Source organism: Candoia aspera, chromosome 1 (genome assembly GCF_035149785.1).
Source record: "Candoia aspera isolate rCanAsp1 chromosome 1, rCanAsp1.hap2, whole genome shotgun sequence".
Taxonomy (NCBI): domain Eukaryota; kingdom Metazoa; phylum Chordata; class Lepidosauria; order Squamata; family Boidae; genus Candoia; species Candoia aspera.
Window position 1 is genome coordinate 23220661 of NC_086153.1, and position 22477 is coordinate 23243137.

The 22477-nt window shown below is 40.7% G+C and overlaps 1 protein-coding gene across 1 annotated transcript; it reads left to right on the forward strand.

The window, feature by feature from the left end:
• Window positions 1–1556: 1556 nt before the first annotated feature.
• CIMIP2C (ciliary microtubule inner protein 2C) lies at window positions 1557–21577 on the forward strand. Its single transcript, XM_063307942.1, has 4 exons — window positions 1557–1666; window positions 3334–3607; window positions 10186–10298; window positions 21377–21577. Exons 1-4 carry the CDS (start codon window positions 1593–1595, stop codon window positions 21519–21521), a joined length of 606 nt encoding a protein of 201 aa, XP_063164012.1. The 5' UTR covers window positions 1557–1592; the 3' UTR covers window positions 21522–21577.
• The last annotated feature ends 900 nt before the right edge of the window (window positions 21578–22477 follow it).

The following is a 22477-nucleotide window of genomic DNA, read 5'->3' on the forward strand; positions in this document are numbered from 1 at the left end:
AGGGTTCTGGGCTTGGTTGCTTCAAAAATGCTAAGAGCAGAATTCTTCTGTCTTTGTTTGCCACCTCAAAGTATTATAAAAATAGGATTAGCAGTTTTGAAAATATACAGCCATCCATGGTTTAATAATATATAAATAAATTTAATATTTATTTATTCCTAGCAGATACTGATAATTCTTTCAAGATGTGTTTCCTGCTATATTCTTAAAACTCAGCATCTACAGTTCAATATAAAGCATTAACCCTTTCCACAACACAGTGTACAGTAAAAGATTAATCTAATGAGATACAGGTAGACCTTATAAGATCTCTGTGATCTATTTATCCAATTTTTATATATTTACAATATTAAATATTTTACATTTAATATTTAACACTATTTAATAGTAGTGTCTTTTTGTCATTACAAATTCTTAAAGTTTTGGTTGTAATTATAATATTCCATTTGTATTGATTTAATCATGACAATAATATTTCATGTCGTAATTTTAGCACTGGATTTATGTTTTAAAGTGGAACACATGTGGTGCATTTTCAGGTTTTACATACAGGCAGAATACTTTTCATAGCTGTAATAATATTTTTATATTAGCTTTCATGGACCAGAGCTTGGTTCATCAAATAGGATGATGAAAGAAAAGTGGGATCATTTATACTATAATACATTGGTTATTTTTTAAGTTGCCATAAAATGCTTTGTTGCTTTTTCCCTTCAGCTATCTAAAGCTTCCAGATCTTATTTTTTTAAAAACTGGACATATTTTATTTATTAAATTTATGAATCATCTTCTGCTTACTCAGCACCCAGAATGATGTACAATAAAAACTTCCATAAAACAAAGGAACACAGAAGCAAAATTCACAAGTAAAATTTCACAGTATCATTAAAGAAAGCAGCACATATCATTAAAAATCTATCACTTCGTGACAGTCTCAGACACCTACATCTTGGATGTATGTGTTAAATGCCAACTGGAAAGTTAAAATGCCGATTCGGACATACTGTATAGTCTAAGCCTTTGATTTTCCTAAAATACGTTTAGATAAGGTGGAGGAGGGGGGACTTTTCCCGTTATATACAACATCAACCCCCTTTCAATGACAGATGCCTTAGACGGCATCCCACCGACTTCACCAATTTTAAGCGCATTTATAAGAGACCACGCTTCCTGGAATTAATCGTGTCTTCCTTTTCAACCAATCTGCTTAAGCTTGCAAGGTATGGGTGCAATAATTCTAGTTTTGTTTTTTTAATTTGGAAGAAAATTCTACAGATAATGTGGGGCATATTCTGGAGCAAAATTTCCTCACGTTGGAGGTCTTTACTTGAGAGGCGCCATATTCTTCGCCGCCCCGTGTGGGCCACGTGCCCACTTTTTCCTCCGGGAGGCGGCGAAAAAACGGGCGCAGGTGAACCAGGCGGCGGGAGATGCTTTCTGCGCCAGCGCAGCGGAGCCAGGGCCTCCTCGCTGCCATGGAGACTGGTTTGTGACTGCTTCGGCCTAAGTAGGCCGGGCCCTACCTTAAGGCTCTCAGTTCCACGCTACGCTCGTGATTTGGTTCGTCCCCCGCCGCTGAAGGCATCGCAGCTATGGCCTCACGCAGCGCTGGGACGCTCCTCACTCAAAACAACGCAGTCTATGTGCCGCCGGGGCTCATGCCTGGGTGGGTGACCCAGAAATGACTTTGGTGAAGTGGGAACGGGGGGGGGGGTGTTGAGCATCCGTCAGCGGGGGGCTTAAGCCGGGTGGAGGTGGAGGTGGGTGCGTGGATGGGTGGGTGGCTATTAGGGCTGAGACGCTGAAAAAAAAAAGATGAAGGATTTATGACTGGGCGGTATTTCAGTCCGTTCAGCAAAAGACGATGACGTTCTATACATTTTCAGAAGACCTGCGATATTAAATGAACGTTTATTTTTAAAGAGTCGCTCCTTGTCCAGAAGAAAGGATGTTGCATGTTAGGAAGCGCTTAAACTAAAACGCTGCTAGGATGGGTGGGAGCAAATAAACTGTAACACAACTGTTGGTATAAAAAGAGAGCAAATTATTGGCGCAATTTCCTGCGATGGTGCCTCACATCTGAACCAACTGCACCCCCTACCCCCAAATGCACATTATCAGGACAATGTCGAGTCTGATAATTTCATTTCCATCCTTTGTTTATCTACACCTTTGCATGTTAGAAATGAATTTCCCAGTCATTAATCCATTATCTTCAAATGCTGTCATTTTTTTGTGGCAAAATATTAAAACATAAAAATATTCCTATTTTATGGCTGAGCAACTTATTCTTCTAAGAGGAGAGCTTCTTCATGACCACCATCCAGGGAAATGTGAACTCAAAATAGCATTAACTATGTCTTTAAAATGTAAATGGTATACTGTATGATGCCAAGAGGTCTTTATTTGAAAGAAAGAATATGACAAATTTCAGGTAATCAAGTAACACTGAAGAAAATATTATGGCCATTCGTCTTATAGTCTCTTCTACCATGGAAGAGGTAGGATATAAATCCTGCCCTCATTACTGTTATATTAACATAGTGATGGTTAGATGATTCTAGAAGATGCTATAAAATCGCTAGTGGGGATCTTGCTTATATATAGCTTTTAAAAAGAAAAGTATAAATATGAATATTATATTTGTAAATAATTTTCCCCTCTTTGAAAAATTGCTCAGAAAAAAAATAAATCATGCAATTGACTTACTAAATACACTGATGTGATGGAAATCACTTACTAGAAAGCATCAATATGAGAAAGATACAAAATGGTCATTAATAATGTGTTGCATAGCAACGATCATTTAGGAATAATGTTAAATTAGGTTGTTTTCCCTTGCTCACAGGCTTAATGAGGACTGTAAATTGGGCAGAATAGCATCCTTACATCTTTTTCATATGGGACCTATGAAATGCTTGTTGAAAAACTCATTCAGACACTGAATATTGAGAGGGTCAGAAGAAGAAAGTTAGAAAGGTTGGAATTTTTAAATCTGTTTTGCAGAATAATTTCTGATTAGGAATATTTTACTTAAGCAATGAGAACTTACTTTTTCAGTAAGCTAACCAAACTTCTCATTGCTCAAGTAAAATATGCTAGTTCCTATGAAAAGGTCTACCTAGAGGAATGCTTTCATGAGGCATAGAAATAATGTGCAGCACTAGTCAGAGCTAGCTGCAGAAGCTGTCCCCTGCTTTAATTCTACCTCTGCAAAATAAGTGTAATAATTGTTTTTATGGAGACAATAATGTTTGCAAAACACTGCAAATGTTGCGTGCTATCAAGGTGAATAAATTAATGAACATAATTTGGTTTCCCCTTTTTCTCTAGGTACCGTGGCCATGTCCCTAACATAGCCTTTTCCTTTGGTGACACCTATGGAAATACCACCATGAAATATTTCCAAGATTTCCGAAGTGCTGCCATGGAAACCAGCTTTAGTCCGTACAGCAAAGGGGGCCAGTTCCCAACCCTTTTCTCGCGTGACCCATCTCTTGTGATTGGGGCAAGGGCAAGAGGCTGGGATCGATGGCTACATACCCCTAATTACTCCCGTTTCAATTTGGATATGAACCGCTCAGAAGAATTGCAAGAGTTCTACAAAGTAAGATGGCTTTTAAAGACATACCATCTCCCTTATGGTCACTTACACATAATTGAAATTGTCTATGAATTCAAAATGTCATTTAGATAATCTGCATTACACTAATTAGGGATATTTCATAATTGTGTAAGAGTAAACACTTGATTTAAGAGACTAAGGGGGAAAGGGGTGTTTGTTAAAACAGCATGAGATGTGTAATTCATGTATGTGACTTTTATGCATTTTATGTGTGCCTAAAATGACAAATGGGATCTTACACACTTACATGCACAGAAACACACACTATTCAGACCGTATGCATCCAAATCTGCTAAACCGAAGTCAGTTAAATGAAGTATTTACTAAACCACTTTAGACAGCAGAACCAGGTATAAACTTTATTCTGTGTAGCATAACTTATTTTTATTTGTTGTAGGTACCTTCATGCTTGTGTCTAGGTTAGTAGTGTATTGTGCATATTTGAATGCTTCCCATTTTTTAACAAAACCCACACATAAAATCAGGCAATACTTTTATTAATACCTAGATGTAACTTGAATGCTCTGAGTTCCTATCGAGTTTTTTGCATTTAAATCTATGCCTGTTTTTCTTCACCATTTTAAAATTGATGGAAACGGATCTACTAGGATTCAGATAGCTTTCAGGTTGCCCCCTAGGATTGTTGGAACAAAGAAAGACTGGTTCCTTTACATTTTGAAAGTAGAAAATCCAATTCCATATAATAAAAAAATGGAATTGACCACTTTTTAGTTTGTCCAGTTTTTTTTTCCCCTTGACAAGCAGATTTTTTTTTAAGGGGGCAGGTTTCAGTGAAGGAACATTGAAAAATAATACATTCTGCAGTTGAAGACATACAGGCAGGGACAAGTTGTACCACATGTTCATGTGGATTGTGTGAATTAGTCCTGGGACAATTAGGTAAAAGAAAAATAAGTGCAGAAGGCAGGGTGGTAACAGACAGTATAGAAAAAGACAACATAATGGCAGATGGCAGACAAGAGTGGCTGTTTGAGGTTGCCTGATTTCTTACGGCAGGCTGTTGGATTAGTTTAGAAGTTACCAAATGTTCTCCCTTCAGGGAAGCCTTCTGCACATCCTAGTCTGCTAGGAACTGGTACAGTCTGCCATGAGAACTCCTGTGCTATTTAAGCAGTTTTTATGGAGCAAGAGCCTGGCTTTATGCATTCTCTTCTCCTTCTTACTTCAAGAAAGCTTATGTTTCATGAGAAATCTCAACAGAATTTCATTAATCTTGCCAACAACCAGTATTCTTTGTCTGGATCATGATTGCCTGGCATCCTTTTCTGTCAGATTGCTACTGAGAAGCTCATAAGGGCATTTCCATTCTAACTTTATGATCTGTTTATTTTTAGGGTATGTCCTGTGATTCTAGTTCCCAGTCTTTGTTGTTGTTGTTGTTAGAATAAAAAAACAGTAACGGAAGATACCAATCTTGAGTACAGTTGTGAGTCCAAAGCTCTGTGGTAGAGGTATAGGGTTGCACATAAGTAGCCTTGACTGATGGTAGTTGTTGATAACTGCCTTTCTGAATACAGAAAGATGCCCTAATGCAGATCCTGCTGTCTTGAATTCTATTTAATTCTTATCCCTTCTTAAACCTGGAAGTAAGGGAAATTTCTCCTTATTCAACAGCCAGTGTGTCTGCAACAGTTAAACAAGCTATAAATAATTAAGAGTGGGATGTCAGAATTAATGGGCTGAGAAGAAGCACTATTTGTTCAGATTTTTTCTTCTATTCGTCAGTGATGCTATAGAGTGATGGCAATAAAACTTGAAAAATATTTTAAAAGCTCTCCCTATTTTCTGTCTGTCTGTCTGTCTGTCTCATACACATACACAGGTTGCTTCAGGTAAAGATGCAGGACTGTTGTGAATGTTATTCTCTATCCCACTCAGCATATAGGTTAGTCTGAGGTCTGTCAGCTTTAGGAGCAAACTACCGATGTTTTGGTTTGCACAACATACTGGATTAAACTAAAATGAAGATTGGTAGTTTGTGGTTTAACTTATTGTGTGCAGTTTGTGGTTTAGCATGTTGCATGAATGAGAGCATCATGTTAAACCATAATATGATTTATTTGGCACTGAATATTATGTGAATATAGCAATTGTTGTTTGTTAACCCAGATTTAGAATTTAGTATGCTGTTTGAACCCAGCCATTGCATGAAAATGGGAAGAATGAAACATTGGATTATTTATTTTTATTTGTCAAATTTCTCTACCACTCATCTTGTGTACAACGACTCTGGGCAGCTTACAGATAATAAAATGACAATCGCTAAAAAACTACAATGTGATATAAATATAAATACCCATAAATACAAACACAAATATAAAATACAGAAAATATAAAATATAAAAGATGGCAATAAGATCTTATCCTTGGCACCATCATGGTGCCAACCACCCCATGAATGGCTATACCCCCTCCGTTCCCAAGCGAGGTGGCATAACCATGTCTTCACCCCCTTCCGAAAGGCTGGGAGCGGGGGGGCCTGTCTTACCTCCGGAGGTAACCTATTTCGAAGGGCGGGTGCCACGGCAGAGAAGGCCCTCCTCCTGGACTCTGTAAATCGGCAATCTCTCATAGACAGGATCCTTAACATGCCCCTCTGCCTGACTGGGTGGGGCGGGTCAATGTAACAGGGGTGAGGCAGTTCCTCGGGTATATATTATATTAATAAAGAGGAACCTCTGGGATTTTGAGTAGAAAAATAACAGAATGGGGAGAGGAAGCCCTTTCCCTCCAAGCTTTTCTCCCTTTTCTTCCAAATCATTGCTTTCAAAGCTGCTGTTTCTCCTTGTGGGAGCATTCACAGGAGAAGCAAGGGGAAAGGGGCAAGTGGTGAAGTAGCATTGTACCAACCTGATGCAAGCTCCATCCTTTTTTGTATATGTACCATGATGCTGCACACACAGTTTATGGCATATTGCTGCTTTCATCATTTTGACGAAAGCAGTGGATCCTGTGAATGCCTTTATTTATCCATATGAAAAGATACATTTGTAGAAAGCAGAAGTGAATGAAAAGGCCATACTGTTTTAGTTATCATTTTTAAAGGTTTATAGAATTATACAGATATGTTTTGCCTTTTATATATATTTCTGGACATATCCTTTTCATATACAGACTGCATTCCCAGATAATGCTGAATCAGGATTCTTTTAACAATTATTTCTTGAACAAATCATCTGATTCACACATAGTGCAGAACCATAAAGAGGTGTAGGGAGGCAATTTGTTCAGCATATTAAATTAAAACCAAACAAATCATTTGATTGATTGATTGATTGATTGATCAAATTTAGCCACCGCCCATCTCCCCCAAAAGAGGAACTCTGGGTGGTTTACAGTAAAATCGAGTGCAAAATATAAACATTAAAATCTCATAAAACAGTTATAATAAAATACAGTAAATAAATAGAATCGAAGAAAGGTATAAAATCCAGGCTGGTGGGAGGGATGCTAGGGTGCGAGCCACACCCAAGAATGGTTATTCACTTTCCCGCCCCAGGCGAGACGGCAGAACCAGGTCTTCAGGGCCTTCCGGAAGGTCAGGAGGGGGCCTGCCTCACCTCCAGGGGCAAGATATTCGAGAGGGCGGGGGCCACTACAGAGAAGGCCCATTTCCTGGACCCCGCCAGATGAAATTCTCTTATGGATGGGGTCCGCAACATGCCCTCTCTGGATGATCGGGTGGGGCGGGCCGATGTAAAGGGGATGAGATGGTTCCTCAGGTAACCTGGCCCCATGCCATGTAGGGCTTTAAAGGTAATAACCAACACCTTGAATTGGACCTGGAAGCAAACTGGCACCCAGTGCAGCTCGCGCAGCAACGGTGTTATATGTGCCGACCTAGGGGCATGAAAAATAGCACGCGCGGCTGCATTCTGGACCAGCTGAAGCTTCCGGATACTCTTCAAGGGTAGCCCCATGTAGAGCGCATTGCAGTAGTCTATATGGGAGATAACCAGGGCGTGAGTGACTGTTTGGAGGGCTTCTCGATCCAGGAACGGGCGTAACTGGCGCACAACCTGAATGTCCTAACAGCCAGGAACCACGCTGAGACAAGGAACTGGTCTCTAATGTTTTATTGCTTGTACATAACAGGAATCCTAACAAACTGAAGAAGCATGGGAAAACCCCCGACATATAAACCCCAAAGGTTAAGGCGGTCCCGATCTGTGTCTCTTTGAATGGCTGCCCAATTCCTCAGTGCTACGCATGTGCTTAACAGTCTGGATGGGAGCCCCCTGCTCGCCATCCTTACTCATGACACCGAAGTTGCACAAAGGCCCTCCTGGCCACGACTGCCACCTGCTCTTCAAGCAGGAGTCGTGAGTCCAGGAGAACCCCCAGATTACGCACTGAGTCTGTCTGGGGCAGTGCAACCCCATCCAGAACGGAAGATGAAGCACCATCAATCCACAGCCACCGTCTTACCAGGGTTCAGTTGAAACCTGTTGTTCCCCATCCAGACCCCCACAGCCCCCAGGCACTGAGAAAGGGCAGTCACTGCATCACTTACCTCACCCGGGATAGAGATGTATAATTGGGTATCATCAGCATACTGATGATACCTCAATGCGTGGTGACGGATGATCTCACCCAGTGGTTTCATGTAGATGTTAAACGAGAGGAGAGAGAACCGAACCCTGCGGCACCCCACGATGGAGGGGTCGAGGGTCGGATCTCTCCTCTCCTATCACCACCGACTGGGACCGGCCCTGGAGGAAGGAGGTGAACCAGCGCAGAACTACTCCGCCCACCCCCAACTCCCTGAGCTGTCCCAAAAGGATACCGTGGTTGATGGTATCGAAAGCCGCTGAGAGGTCAAGGAGAGCAAGGATGGATGCACTCCCTCCATCCCACTCCTGCCAGAGATCATCCATAAGTGCGACCAACGCAGTGTCTGTCCCATATCCTGGCCTGAAACCTGACTGAAAGGGGTCCAGATAATTGGTTTCATCCAGGACCCTCTGGAGTTGCAACACCACCACCTTCTCAACTACCTTCCCTAAAAAGGGGAGGTGGGAGACTAGATGAAAATTGTCCAGCACAGTTGGGTCCAGCGATGGCTTCTTGAGGAGGGGGCACACCAGTGCCTCCTTAAAGGCAACCGGGAACACCCCCTCACTCAAGGATGTATTTACCATCGCTTGGACCCAACCACACGTCACCTTCCGAGCTGCCTTCACCAGCCAGGAGGAGCATGGATCTAAATGACAGGTGGTGGCATTCACAATCTGGAGGATCCTGTCCACTTCCTCGGGTCCAACAGGATCAAACTGCTCCCAGATAACAAGGCTAAAACGTTCCCTCAGTATCTTCACAGACCCTGCTTCACGCACGGAGTCCAACTTAGATCAGATTCGAGTGATTTTATCCTGCAGATGCTCAGAAAACTCTTCTGCACGGCCCTGTAGGTGGGTCACTGGGCCCACCTTCCCCAAAAGGGTACGTGTGATCTTAAACAGGGCCATCGGATGGCAACCTGCAGATGCAATAAGAGTGGAGCAATACTGCCGTTTCGCCGCTCTTACCACCACAAGGTAGGCCTTAATAGCAGCTCTAGCTTGTGTTTGGTCAGATTTGGTCTTTGTCTTCCTCCAGCGGCACTCTAGGCATCTCTTAAACCTCTTCAAAACCCTCAGCTCCTCCGTGAACCACGGGGAGTGTTGGGTTGGATGAGGCAAGAGAGGCTGCACAGGCGCGATGTCAGGGTAGCCTTACTTCGAATAAGACACGGACTCTTATTCGAAGTAAGAGTAAGACCCTCTAAGAGGGTCTAAGGATTTCCGGGTTTATTGAAGCAGAATGCATACGGAGAAAAAGACGGGAATGCGGGCGTGGTAGCAGGGTACCCCGTTTATACCCTGGTGGCGGACCTTGTCCTCCTCCACCCCCCATTGTTCCCCAAGCCGGATCCGGATGGGTGATTTGAATTGGTATGGGTCTGACGATGGGCGATTCGGGTGATCTCCGATGGTTTCCTTTGTCTCTTTGCCTTCGTCCGGTGCAGGTGCGTCCCCTGGGGTAATGTGTGGGAGTTCCCCTGATCTGTTAATGGTTTCCATGTCCTGTCCGAGGTGCGCTTCTATTGACCTGGTGATTGTTTTAGGAGTTTGAGTGCTTAAGGGATGATGTGTGTGTTTAAAGGATAATGGTTATCCCTTCCTCTTTCCTGATGGGCATGTTCCCCGTTGTGATGCACTTATGCCTTGCAACGGGGAACATGACACGCGATCCTGTCCAAGGCCCCGGCCACTTCCCTATTCCAGGCAGCAGCCAGGGCCTCTGCTGGACCGTGCAATACAATTGACAGATTCACGGATCCATATGAAGTTTTAGCCTCACAACAATCATATAAAGAGGATAATTCAGTTCCTTGCTTAGGTCATAGGCTTCATGGTTGAACAGGGATTTAAATGCTAGATTCTCTAGCATAGATTCAGCACGCTAATACATAACAGAAATGTTGATTTGGAAATATGAACTAAGCAATCTCAGGTCTACATGCTGATGCTCCTGACCTGTTTATTTTTAATTTACAGCTTTCTCAGATGCATCGTGAAAATTACAGAGATAAGACGGGGACAGTGCACCTGGTACCATGCTTTGTGCTGCCTATGAAAGAGAAAGACAAGTACCCTCATCCTCTTGATCTGTAAGTCTAGTGCGTAAAAACAGTGGTGTGGGGGGGAAATCAGGTACTACATGGAGACTGTTTTATGGAACTATTATTGAAACTCATCGGTTTCCTTTTTGTAGGCTCACAGTAACAAATCTGAGCCTAAAATAATCTGAGGTGTCTTCGGACATGTAAATGAATCCCTTTTAAGACATTCATGGCCAGCTGAAATCCAAAGATTTGAGATCCTTTAACAAAAGGAACAGTTTGTTTACATTTCGGCAGTGTATTTACACACAAGGTAGACAGTTACTTTGTATCTTTCCTGCTATTTTTGTTCTTCTGCCATCCATCATGGAAAGAAACACATCAAAGAGGCAGTAGCATATCTAAAGAAATTATTATTCCAACAGAGTCATTTGGGGTGTTTTTTAGTCTTTGTTGAAAAGAAATGTAAATTTACTTTTTCTTATATCTGTTTATTTTACTATCAGTTTCATTCTTCTTAACTCTTTTTTTAAAATATAGTTTCAAATGTGTTTCTCCAACCCTGGAAGTTTCTCTGTTTCCAGGAATGATTCTCTTCTTTTTCTCTTATCTCCTGTCCTGCTCTTCAGACTGTTCATCAAAAATGTCAGAAAATATTATACATCTTAATTGCAGTCTAAACCCCCCTGAAGGAGAGAAAGCTGTTATTGGCAATGATGGACAAAGTAATTGTGACAGGAAACACTGCAGTCCTATACACACTTGTACTGGATTGTACAGTAAGATTCTCATAGGGAGCTGTCTTGAGTGCCTTATACTAGTCATTGGTTCACCTCTTTTTCCATAGTTAGCTGCTGTGATTGGCAGCAAGTTCTCCAGAACCATAAGCAGAGAAAGGTATTTTCCAGGTTTGTTACCTAAGTTCTGATTGAACCTGGGACCTTCAGTGTATAAAGAATATATTGCACTATTGAACTCTGATTACTGCCCTTAGTATTATACATCACTTGTTAGTTTTCTGCACTTATCATTTTGGCTCACTGACCATATCTCCGGATTCTGTATTCCTAACCACTGAAGTAACATAACATTCCCATTTCACCATAGTAATGAACCAGAGAACAGATGTTAGAGGAGGAAGGAAACCCAGCATTTTACCAGTTTATTAAAGAGTTATTAGTAGAAGTCTACCCATCTGATCTTGACAACATTGGCGTCTTTCACTTGGAAGAACAATTGTCAACTATTCTAGTTCAACTCAATAGACCATTTTACCGTTGGTTATTCCTACTGTCCCTTCATTATTCCTACTTCCTCTGAGGGAAGGGATGGGAGAGAGAAACTAGAACTGCTTGATGAGGCAAACATTTACAGGGGAGAACTGGCAGAAGAATTCAGAAACCATCCCACCTGTCTGCCTGCTCCTCCCTTATAAATGTTACTCCCATATCAGTGTTAAGAAGAAAAACAGGTGGCTTGTATTTCCTCATAATCTGTCGATTTTCCCTGAAATTGGAAGGAAGGGTGGGGTGGGGATTGTGTCTCCTATTTATTTACAGTATATTGTAGCATCTAATAAATAATAAAATATAAAGCCCTATACTTGCTTTGATCCCATATATATTGGTAAGATATATATGGGATCCCCATATGAAAGAATGCCCTGCTCCACTTGCTTAGAGGCATTTTCTTGGATCTGTTTCGTTTTTAGTATTTGCAGAATAGCATTACACCCCCCAAACAAGTTTCTCTTAAAATGTGCAATCACTATTGCTGGGAAATGCAATTATATATTCAACTGTGTACATGTATATGCATATGTATATGTATAAATACATGCACATGTACAGTATATGTATTGGTTGTAGACTTTATTTTATTTTATTATATTTGTATTAATTTAGTTTATTATGAATGTAAGCTGATTACTGTATGCTACTGATATGTTTTGTTTACCTCTCTGCAGTCTGGCTTAGGTGCTTGTTGTGACTACAAGTAGTAAGCCTCAGATAAGCTAAGATTTCTGGCCTATAGTGTGTAAAACATTTTGAATTTGAAACATCTATTCTGACCATACCAAAACTGTTCAAATGATGCTGTAACTATTCTGGTTCAATGATGTTATAATTACAGGTAGTCCCCATTTAGTGACTGCCTTGTTTAGTGATCATTCACAGTTACAATGGTGGTGAAAAAGTAACTTTATGACCAGTCCTTGCATTTACAACCTTTGCAGGACTGTAAAGCAAAGGAAAGCTGAAGTAACATCATAAGCACAGTCATGGTTTCACTTAGCGACCGCTTCACTTAAAAACCAAGTTGCTGGTCCCAATTGTGGTTGCTAAACAAGGACTAACTGTATTCTGGAAGTGTTCCAAGCTCAGAACAAACCATTCTGAGCTCAGAACAAACAGGATTTTAGGTTTGAATAGTTTTGCACACCTCTAGTTATGTATACTTCATTACAGTAATGAAATTCTTCTCCTTTTAAAATTGAACATATAATTCCTTTCTCTATGTAACTGATCTGATCCAGGTTTAAAAATATAAATACTCCTTGAGTTAATGTGTATGGTTTCCCAATCAGTATGGTATTAGGCATGTGCTGCCTTAATTAAAGTCCTTGATCACAAGTGAGTTCTTACTTCCATTTGTCAGTATTGCTTTGTGACAAATGGTTTTATGATGTGGTGTGTTCTGAAAAATCATGTAAGAAAGTTGATACATAACCTGAAAACTGATTCATGTTATTTTAAAGAATTATAAAAGTGCTTGTAAAATGGATTTGTTCTCTTTTTATTATTTCTTCAAATTGCTTTGAATAAAATGTACCAAGCTTTACCTATTACCATCTTAATTTCCAGCATATAATTTCACAGGGAGAGCTACCTGAGAATGCTGAATGCACAGTAACTATATATTACCTGTGCAGTGTCCTATCTCCTGCATAATTGGTGCAGCCCTTTAACTTTAGTGTTCATCACCAATGTTCCTTCCAGGTAGTACCTATATCTGAAGGTTGGCCGAACGTGTGTTAAATGGACAGTGCATAACCCTTGCCTTCCAACTTCATGTAATATGATTTGATTTGACTTGATTTGATTTGATTTCACACTGCTTATGCAGTGTGAAGAATGAATTTCAAGAGCAGATGATAGTGATGCATAATGCCACCTGAATATTATGAAGAATACCTTAAGTTTTGAAATGTAAACTTTACTGTGATCTCAAGTCTGCAACTTTTATATCATCCTCTTTAATTGTTTTGTGGATTTTGTAAGCCACCCAGAGTCTAATGGAGTGAGTGGCTGTAACAAACTTAATTAATTAAATTAATCAAATTAAATTCTGTTCCTACAATACACTTAACTGGGGTATAAAGAGGGGGCTAATGTACTGCAGAAACATCAAATGAATCAGTTGACCCATTTGATATATCTAGTCCTCCAAGAAAAGTACTGGAAAGAAAAAGCAAGCCATCCACATTACAGAATTGTCAAAGCCTGACAGCACAAAGTCTGTCTCCCAAACACTGATTAGCTGCATGCCTGCTGATGCCTGGCTAGCCAATAAGCGGTCACTGTAATCAGAAAGCATTGCCAGCACTGACTTCGTGCAAGGGTTCATGGTATACGTGGTAGATCTTAGAGAAAGTTAGAATCACTACTAAGATGGCAGCTAAGAGAGAAAGAAAATATTAACTTTTTAATGCCATCTTCTGGTCATCCAGATTTTGTCTGTTAAATGGACAGTGCATTAACCCTTGCCTAGTGGTTGGTGGTTTAGTGGTTAAGCATGGTGTGGGTCACCTCTTGATGTTTCAACTCCTACACTTGTCTGTCAGGCAGCTGGTTGGCTGTATTGTTCAGTGCCTGATTTGCACTTGCTACACTACTGAATGTTTTTGTATGTTAGATGAAAAAAGGCATACTCTGTTGAGAGATGAATTATATATATAGGCTAAAGATGGCAGCTAAGAGAGAAAGAAAATATTAACTTTTTAATGCCATCTTCTGGTCATCCAGATTTTCTCAGTCCAGATCTCATAGCCCTAATGTATAAGTCAGGTATCTGATGATTGTAGTTTTTAATGGTGAGAGTCTCTTGAACTGATCTAAGATAGTACATATGAATGGGAAGAAATTCAGCAAAAGAAATGTTTCTGTTGTTTAATCTTCATGTTTTATCATTCAGCTGTCAAAAACCAGAAACCTGCTGAAAAAAAATGTTAGTGACTCTTATCTGGACTTTAATGGCATTGCCGCAAACTGGCATGATGGTGCATATAGAAAAAAGTTCATCCTATTCAGCAGACCAATTTCTGCTTTTAGTACACCTCCCTAGTTTGTGTCTTTCTAAATAATGAATTCAGCATTGCCTGTTGGCCTGTCGTTTCAAAGCAGTCTGTTTTGTTATGCCTCTCCAAGGCACACAGGCATTAATCACGAGTGATCAATCCCCAGGAGCACTTTTCTAGGGCATGTTGCTCTGCCACAGATTGTGCTTACTTTTATGGCTTTGTGTTGGCAGGAAGTAAGATGTATTTTTTTGTCCTCCATGCTTTACAGAGGGTAGCATTTCTGTTCCTGCTGTAACTAATAGATGGTGCTGTCTTGGGACTGTAGCACTATTGCTTTGGGATGGGAGGTTGGTGAAACAAGACTGCAGGCCAGATGCTGTTGGAAACCTTCAGAAGGCCTGTATAACAGGCAAGAATAAATCAATTACTGAATTGAAGTAACTGGGTCAGCAGAAAAATAGCATTCAATTTCTTACTATTAAAATGTTCGATTGTTTAGTGCAATCAATGAGCAGTAGACAGAAAAGTCATTCTTTCACTCAGGTTTTAATTCATGCATGGAATATGCTGTTACAAAGTACAGCTTGGATAGTTTAAAGAGACAATAGACAAATTATAGAGAGAAGAAGATTTTATTACAGCTCTTCACCCCAATAACTCTAGGCCAGTAGTTACCAATCTGTGGTGCCTGAGGGTATAGCAGGTGGCACAGGCTTTGGGCGCAAGTGGTAGGTGGCAGTATTGCAACCGAGAACTCTCCCCATGACCCAAGTTCGATCCCAGCAGAAGCTGGATCCGAGTAGCTGGCTCAGGTTGACTCAGCCTTCCATCCTTCCGAGGTTGGTAAAATGAGTACCCAGCTTGCTGGGGAAGGTGATGACTGGGGAAGGCAATGGCAAACCACCCCGCTATAGTCTGCCAAGAAAACGTGAAAGCGGTGTCCCTCCAAAGGGTCAGACATGACTCGGTGCTTGCACAGGGGACCTTTCACCTTTCACCATTTTTTAAAAAAGATTGCCAAGTCCTGTGAAAGTTTTAATAATCTTGTTGAAAATATCAGGAAATTTTGAGTAATCTTGCAGATTTTATTTTTAATTGATTTTTATTTACTTTTAGAATTCTGTATGTGCCATCTTGGGAAGTCACATATGCCATGGTACCGGGAGGTTCCACAATTCTGGCTTGCATGGTGATCCATAAATGTTTGCAATTAAGATCTAATGAAAAGGTTGGATCTGCCGTTCAAGGCACCATCAAGTTTCAGAGGCAATATGCTACTGACCACCATTAAATGAAACATTGCCCATCCTGCTTGGAAGTTTCTCGGAGTCCTCTGATTGGCCTCTGGAAAAATAGATGGCTTTCTGATCTACTAAAACTATTCTTATGAATTTAGGGACAGGGGATGGGGTCATAGTTGGTAGACTGTTGAATTTTGCATATGATTATAAAAAATAGATTTATCTTGATTTGGACAATTGGCCATTATACTCCATGTCTATTCCTAACCCTGCTGGCTGACATTATGCCAGCTGAGTAAGTCAAATGCTTGCTTAACCACTGAGCTATCTGCCCCAAGTCTTGCCTAGAAAGACAGGTTGTTGGATAATGCTCAGATATGTCCAGTTTAACGTTCCTTGAAATTACTTGGAAGTGGGATTTTGCCCACAGTTATCCTACTTGGGACTCTCTTATTGTAGATCAAGATTCCTTTTTCAGTGATCTCCTATAGAGTGCTTTCTGAATTTCTTTGTGTAAATCTTCTACAGCTATTTGACTGTCCATGACAGGATTTTGCATAGGGGCATAACTGTGGGAATCATGTGGTTCTTCATTTTATATATTTATAACGTTGCATTTCTTTGGGCACACTTAAAGAAACAGAAAGTGACCATAAATCAACTGCTCGCTTTCTCACACTTCATGAGTGTCCTCTGCTGGTGCAATGTGGTAACATCCAGTTGCTTGGAAAAACGAAATCCGATTGAACGGATATCAGGTAAGTGGAAAGAGACATCAGTGCACAGTAACATGTCTCTAATGGACTCATATCCTGTGTTAATATGAATTGTGCACTGAGGATAAGATGCTTGGAGTTAAATCTGTAGATAAGACCATACAACATAAGTACATGATAAACAACCATACCTTTAAGATTGTTAACATTAAGGAACATTCATAATTGAGTAGTAAGACATGAACTTTATTCACAGTATTCTTAGTTTTATCTAGGCATAGCCAGTTAGAAGGTGTGTGTGACTGATGTCATGTGAGTAGGCTCCCCAAATGGGTGTCACAGTGGGTGTTGCCAGAACTTAAATGCCCATTTACCAGAAGGTAATAAGCAAGGATGTTCCCTGCCATTGGCTCATTTCCCTGGAATGCTCTCCTACAAATGTTAGCTTATCTTTGCTTTTTTTTTTTTTTTTTGGTGCTTAGGAGTACACATGGTCTGGGCTGCAGCACATGTCATTTTTATTTTCTAAGAATGCTGATGGAACCCAGTACCAATCTTGGAAATAAAAGATAATGCTGCAGAGCAGCACTCTATATAATAGCGGCTTTGTTTTTATTTTTTTAATGAAACAATTCCCCAAAGTCTTATCTTGGGTGATTTATACACAGATGGGGTCAGTTGGAGGAATGCAGCTTATTGAATCTGAAAACAAAGACAAAGCACCAAATTGCACATCTAATTACATTTAAATGAAATTATATTTAATGTGTTTCGATTAGCTCTAATTCCAAAACTCTACAGGTTCACATCACTTTCTTTACATAAAGTATTGAGGGCAGTTCTGTAAATCATTCGTTATGACCAGAGGTACTTTTCTTACCTATTTGCTTTCTTCAGAAAAAAAAACAAGCTCTAACACCTATATTTAGTAGCATGCTATAGAAAAACACTGATCACTTAACAGTAGATAGGTAAAGGTAAAGGTTTCCCTTGACGTAAAGTCCAGTCGAATCCGACTCTAGGGGGCGGTGCTCATCTCCGTTTCTAAGCCTTGGAGCCGGCGTTGTCATAGACACTTCCGGGTCATGTGGCCAGCATGACGACTCGGAACGCCGTTACCTTCCCGCCGAAGCGGTACCTATTGATCTACTCACATTTGCATGTTTTCGAACTGCTAGGTGAGCAGGAGCTGGGACGAGCAACGGGAGCTCACCCCGCCGCGCGGTTTCGAACCGCCGACCTTCCGATCGACAGCTCAGCGGTTTAACCCACAGCGCCACCGCGTCCCTAACAGTAGATAGATAGCCCAAATTTAGTATCAGTTTCAAAACTCAAAGTTAAATTATCAGTACAGCTTTTGTAATTATTCTTTTGTACTCTTCACTTCCATTTTTTTCCTTTCAAAATTTCTTTCTTACCAGTAATATTCGTATATGAAGCAGTTCAGATATATTTGAAATTTTGAAAGGAAAAATGAGGAATGCGTGCAGTATAATTCTTTTTCCTTTCAAATTTTATCTCTGAATCAGCACTATTCATCTGTGAAGCAAGTTCAGACAAAAATTACTTATTTATGTCTCACATGGTCAGCAGTAAACAACCAGATAGTAGATCAAGCTGTAAAATGAGGAATAAAGGGAACTGTATCTCACACCCAAAAGAGAAGCCAAAGGAGAATAGTTACTATCCCTTTGTGTGCAGGAGGTGGGAGAAAAAAACACACACACAATTCAAATCAAATCTGTATTATGGTCGTAGGCCAGCATAAGGAGGGTGGGGTATATTTATTTAAAAAGCATAAAAGATACATCAAGAATAAGAATAAAAATCTAAAAAATATATAAAAGCTAGAAGATATAAAAGATATACATTAAAAAAACTATGAGTATATATCAAAAGTGAGAGTCTAAAAGAATCTAAAAGAAGGTGTAGGAGCATTAGTTGGGTGTAGGGGAACATAAAAGGTTAGTATGTGGAAGTCTACATCAAGTTACAAAGCATTCTAATATGGCAAACTCGATGCTCATTAAATCTAGTTTATAAAGTTGAGCCCTGAGCACAGGTAATCAACCAATGAATTTTGAGCATTGCTTCACAGAACCTGGCAACGTTGTATGTTGTAGCAGGGTATGTTGCTGAAAGCAATAGGGTGGTATAAAATTGATCTGTGTATCCTGGGTATTTATGTAGTAATGGTGAGATGAGGCTAATACAACTATCTTGGTAGTACAAGCATTGGAGAAGCTCATGTTCTGTTGTTTCTGTGTGTCCAGAATCACAGGGACGTTGTCTCTCCAAATAAGGAATCTTCTGGTATCGGCCTTCAAGGACAGCTGAGGGGAGGGCATCACATCGTGTCAGAGTAAAAACCCTTCTTTGTTTAGGTACTTTGAGTTTAGTTAGGTATGCCATAGGGGAGGCATAGTACCTCTTGGATTTACTGGCAATAAAATTTGGGTCCTGGCTAGATTCAGTTGGCACTCTTTGTCTGCTACATGCTATTTAATAAGTGCTTTGGCCTGATCCTACCCATGCTGAGTAGAAGACCCAGAGAGAAGCCCGAGGATGAGATTTTAGTTGCCACTTCCTGTTTCCATGTGAATTGAAAATCACCACTCATAGTTAATGGGCAAGGTCAAGTGGGGGAAAAGTCTGAGCCAATAGTTGAGTGTGGCCACCCACACCCTAGTCACGTTCATAAAGCCTATCTCTAGTTGCAGGGTGGCATTAGAGACACAGGGACTTGAAGGGATACTCTTAAAAATTTGGATTGTACAAGTTCTGATGGTGCAAAATTGGAGAAGCACCATTGGTATCATAGAGAAGTTGTGTTATTGGCTTGGCTTCAGATAATTTGAGAGCTGCAGGTATGTAGTGACCACCTCATGCCTTAAGGTATTTAAGGATGGCAGATGAGCTTCTCTGTGCATTTTCAGCAACATAGTCCCCATGGGATTTCCTACTGCTCGCAAAATGAAGGACTACACCCAGGTATTTGAAACAGGAGACCCGCTCAATCTTGTGGCCATCAATGTTCCAGAAATGGCTCTTGGGCACAATGAATTGAATGCTGATTGTAGCATAAATACATAATTGCATTTGATACACAGAAGTCATCATTTTATTTTAAAAGATCCATGTATGTGAGCCTTGGTTTTCTGGGAAATATAATCCTGCAGTATGCTGCTTTGCCAGCAGAGGTGGAAACATGAAAATAACAGGTTCTCATTAGCTGTAGCTTTAAATCCATAAGGAAATAAATAATTAAATGGGCCAAACTGGACCAATTAAATTGATCAAATTGTTCCATTTTTCTTCAGTCTAATGGACAAATGATAAATAACACGACCATGTTCAAATTAGGGGACTGTTATGTTATAGAAACACAGACACAGACACACACACACACAAACAATAGACTCAGTTAATAACCCCAGAAGATTAATTTAGCCCAAAACAGGCTAAGCCTTGCACAGGATTAAAGTAATTTATCCAGGCAGTCATGTTGTAGGAACAAGAGCTACCCTTCTGGAACAAGCTATCCCTGGGGGTAAAACAGGCCCCCACTTTCCTGGCCTTTTGAAAGGGGATAAAAACTTGGCTATGCCACCTGGACTGGGATGGGAGGGGCGACATGGGGTGGTTGGCCCTGTGAGGGTGCCAGGATAAGATCTCATTGCCCATTTTGAATTTTATATTTTATATGTGATATTTATATTGTATTTATATGTTTTTATATTATTTTTATTCTTTGTAAGCTGCCCAGAGTCATCGTGTACGAGATGGGCGGCAGAGAAATTTAATAATAAATTAAAATAAATTAAAAAATAAAAACATCTAAACCAAATCAATTGAACCATTTTGCATGCCTAGTTCTCAAAGAAAAAGATATGGAGAGTAAGGGCAGCGAAAAATTCCTGTTCTCTGTTATCAAAGTCACTGTATGGAATACAGTTCCTGACTAGTGATTGCCATGTCTACTGTGTGGCTGGACAGTGTGGAAGGAGACAATTTCTATACATACCTACATATATACCGTACATAGAGTAATTTTATTAAAGATTATGATTACGAGAGCCAGTTTGGTGTAGTGGTTAAGGCATCAGATTAGAAACCGGAAGACCGTGAGTTTCTAGTCCTGCCTTAGGCACAAAGCCATGACCTTGGGCTAATCACTTTCTCTCAGCCCTAGGAAGGAGGCAATGGCAAACCACTTCTGAAAAACTGTGCCAAGAAAACTGCAGGGTCTTGTCCAGGCAGTCTCCGAGAATCAGACACGATTGACTGGATTAGAAAAATAATAATTACAACAGTAAAAATGAATACAAACTAAAAAAAAGAAGAATAAAAAGAAAGAGTAAAAGGTGCAGAAAAGAAAGGGGGGGGAAAGGAAAAAATATTGCGGTCTCCTTGCAAGGAACAGCTGTCTGGAGCACTTGTGGGTGATCTCAAGTCCTTGTCCAGAGGAATTATGAAAGAGCTGGTCTCCTCGCCAGCTCTTCATTTTGCCGTGGCTGGCGGCTCTGCTTTTTGCAGTGCCGTCTTCAGGCTGCCATTATGGCAAAAAGTAGAGCTGCCAGCCACGGCAAAATGAAGAGCTGGCGAGGAGACTGGCTCTTTGATAATTCTTTTCCGGACGAGGACTTGAGATCACATACAAGTGCTCCAGACAGCTGTTAATCTTTTGAGTTCAAGTGAACTCCAGCCTGGATCCCTTTTCAGTCTGGGAGCTTCATTTCCTCCAGGACCTCAGAGAAAATTCATCATCTGGGATTCCATCACATTCATGCTATGCTTTCTGCGGTCAATCACCAGCGATATAACCATGTCTCCATTGTGTGCTTGTTCTTCTCACCCCCTCTCCTTTAGCCCACCACTGAGTGCCAAATCAATGTGGCATCTCCATCGCATCTCGCCAAACAATCTACGGACATACCAGACTTTCCCCTCAGGAAAGAGAGTAAGTTCACAGGAGAGAGCAGTCCGAGACAGCTTTTTTGAGTTCAGAGCCTGAGTGAAGAATGCTTCCATTACTGTACAGCCCTTGAGAGGAAAGTCAGAGCCTGGGAGTAAAGACGTTTTGAGAATGGGAAATCATAAAGTTGATTTTCTTTTTACTACTTTACCATGCCTTGTTACCTAGGAATACTAGTGCTATGCACCATTCCATAAAAACTGAAGTACTAAGGATCATCAGCTGTTAACCCCCATCATATTTCAATCATCTATTCTGGCTTCAGTTTCACACTATTTTTGCTGTATAAACAAGGTAAAACCAATTTACGTCCCCTTCCCTGGCTGAAGGGATGAATTGTTGGCATTTGAAAATGCTGAATTAGCCCAAGTTAATAATCTAATATGAGTCAGTTTGGTGTAGTGGTTAAGGCACCAGGCTAGAAACTTGGAATCTGTGAGTTCTAGGCCCGCCTTAGGCACAAAGCCATCTGGGTGACCTTGGGCCGGTCACTCTCTCTCAGCCCTAGGAAGGAGGCAATGGCAAGCCACTTCCAAAATCCTGCCAAAAAAACTGCAGACATGCCCAGGCAGTTGCCAGAAGTCAAGATTGACTCAAACACATGCCCACGTGCACACGCACACACACACAGCGAATAAGTAGATGGTATTCAGGGTATGCTATCTCTGAACATGGAGTTTTCATTTTGCTATTGTGCCTATGTTCCATATAACAGAAAATATTTAACAATGTTCCTGGCATTTTAGTACCAAGCATTCTGTGGTTTAGATCTTCACTGCCAAATGTATTCTAATTGACACAGGGAAGTGGGTTAATAAGGGCCAAACTAAACATGTAGGAAAATGTGATATTCCCAACAGGGAGTATGCAGATTCTTGTAGTAGGGGACTGAGAAGAGAAGGACTTTAATTCCCCGCCCCCTCTACGCATATAATTTTTCTTCAGTTACCCACTCCACTTGCAAATGAGTGCCCTCCATCCTCCATCAGTACGTA

What these genes read in the sequence shown, in the direction of transcription:
- CIMIP2C (XM_063307942.1), top strand. Translation starts at nt 1,593, where the DNA reads ATGGCCTCACGCAGCGCTGGGACGCTCCTCACTCAAAACAACGCAGTC. An exon ending in AATTGCAAGAGTTCTACAAA is followed by an intron (nt 3,608 to 10,185) that starts GTAAGATGGCTT and finishes TTTAATTTACAG; the next exon opens with CTTTCTCAGATGCATCGTGA. An exon ending in TACCCTCATCCTCTTGATCT is followed by an intron (nt 10,299 to 21,376) that starts GTAAGTCTAGTG and finishes CCTCTCCTTTAG; the next exon opens with CCCACCACTGAGTGCCAAAT.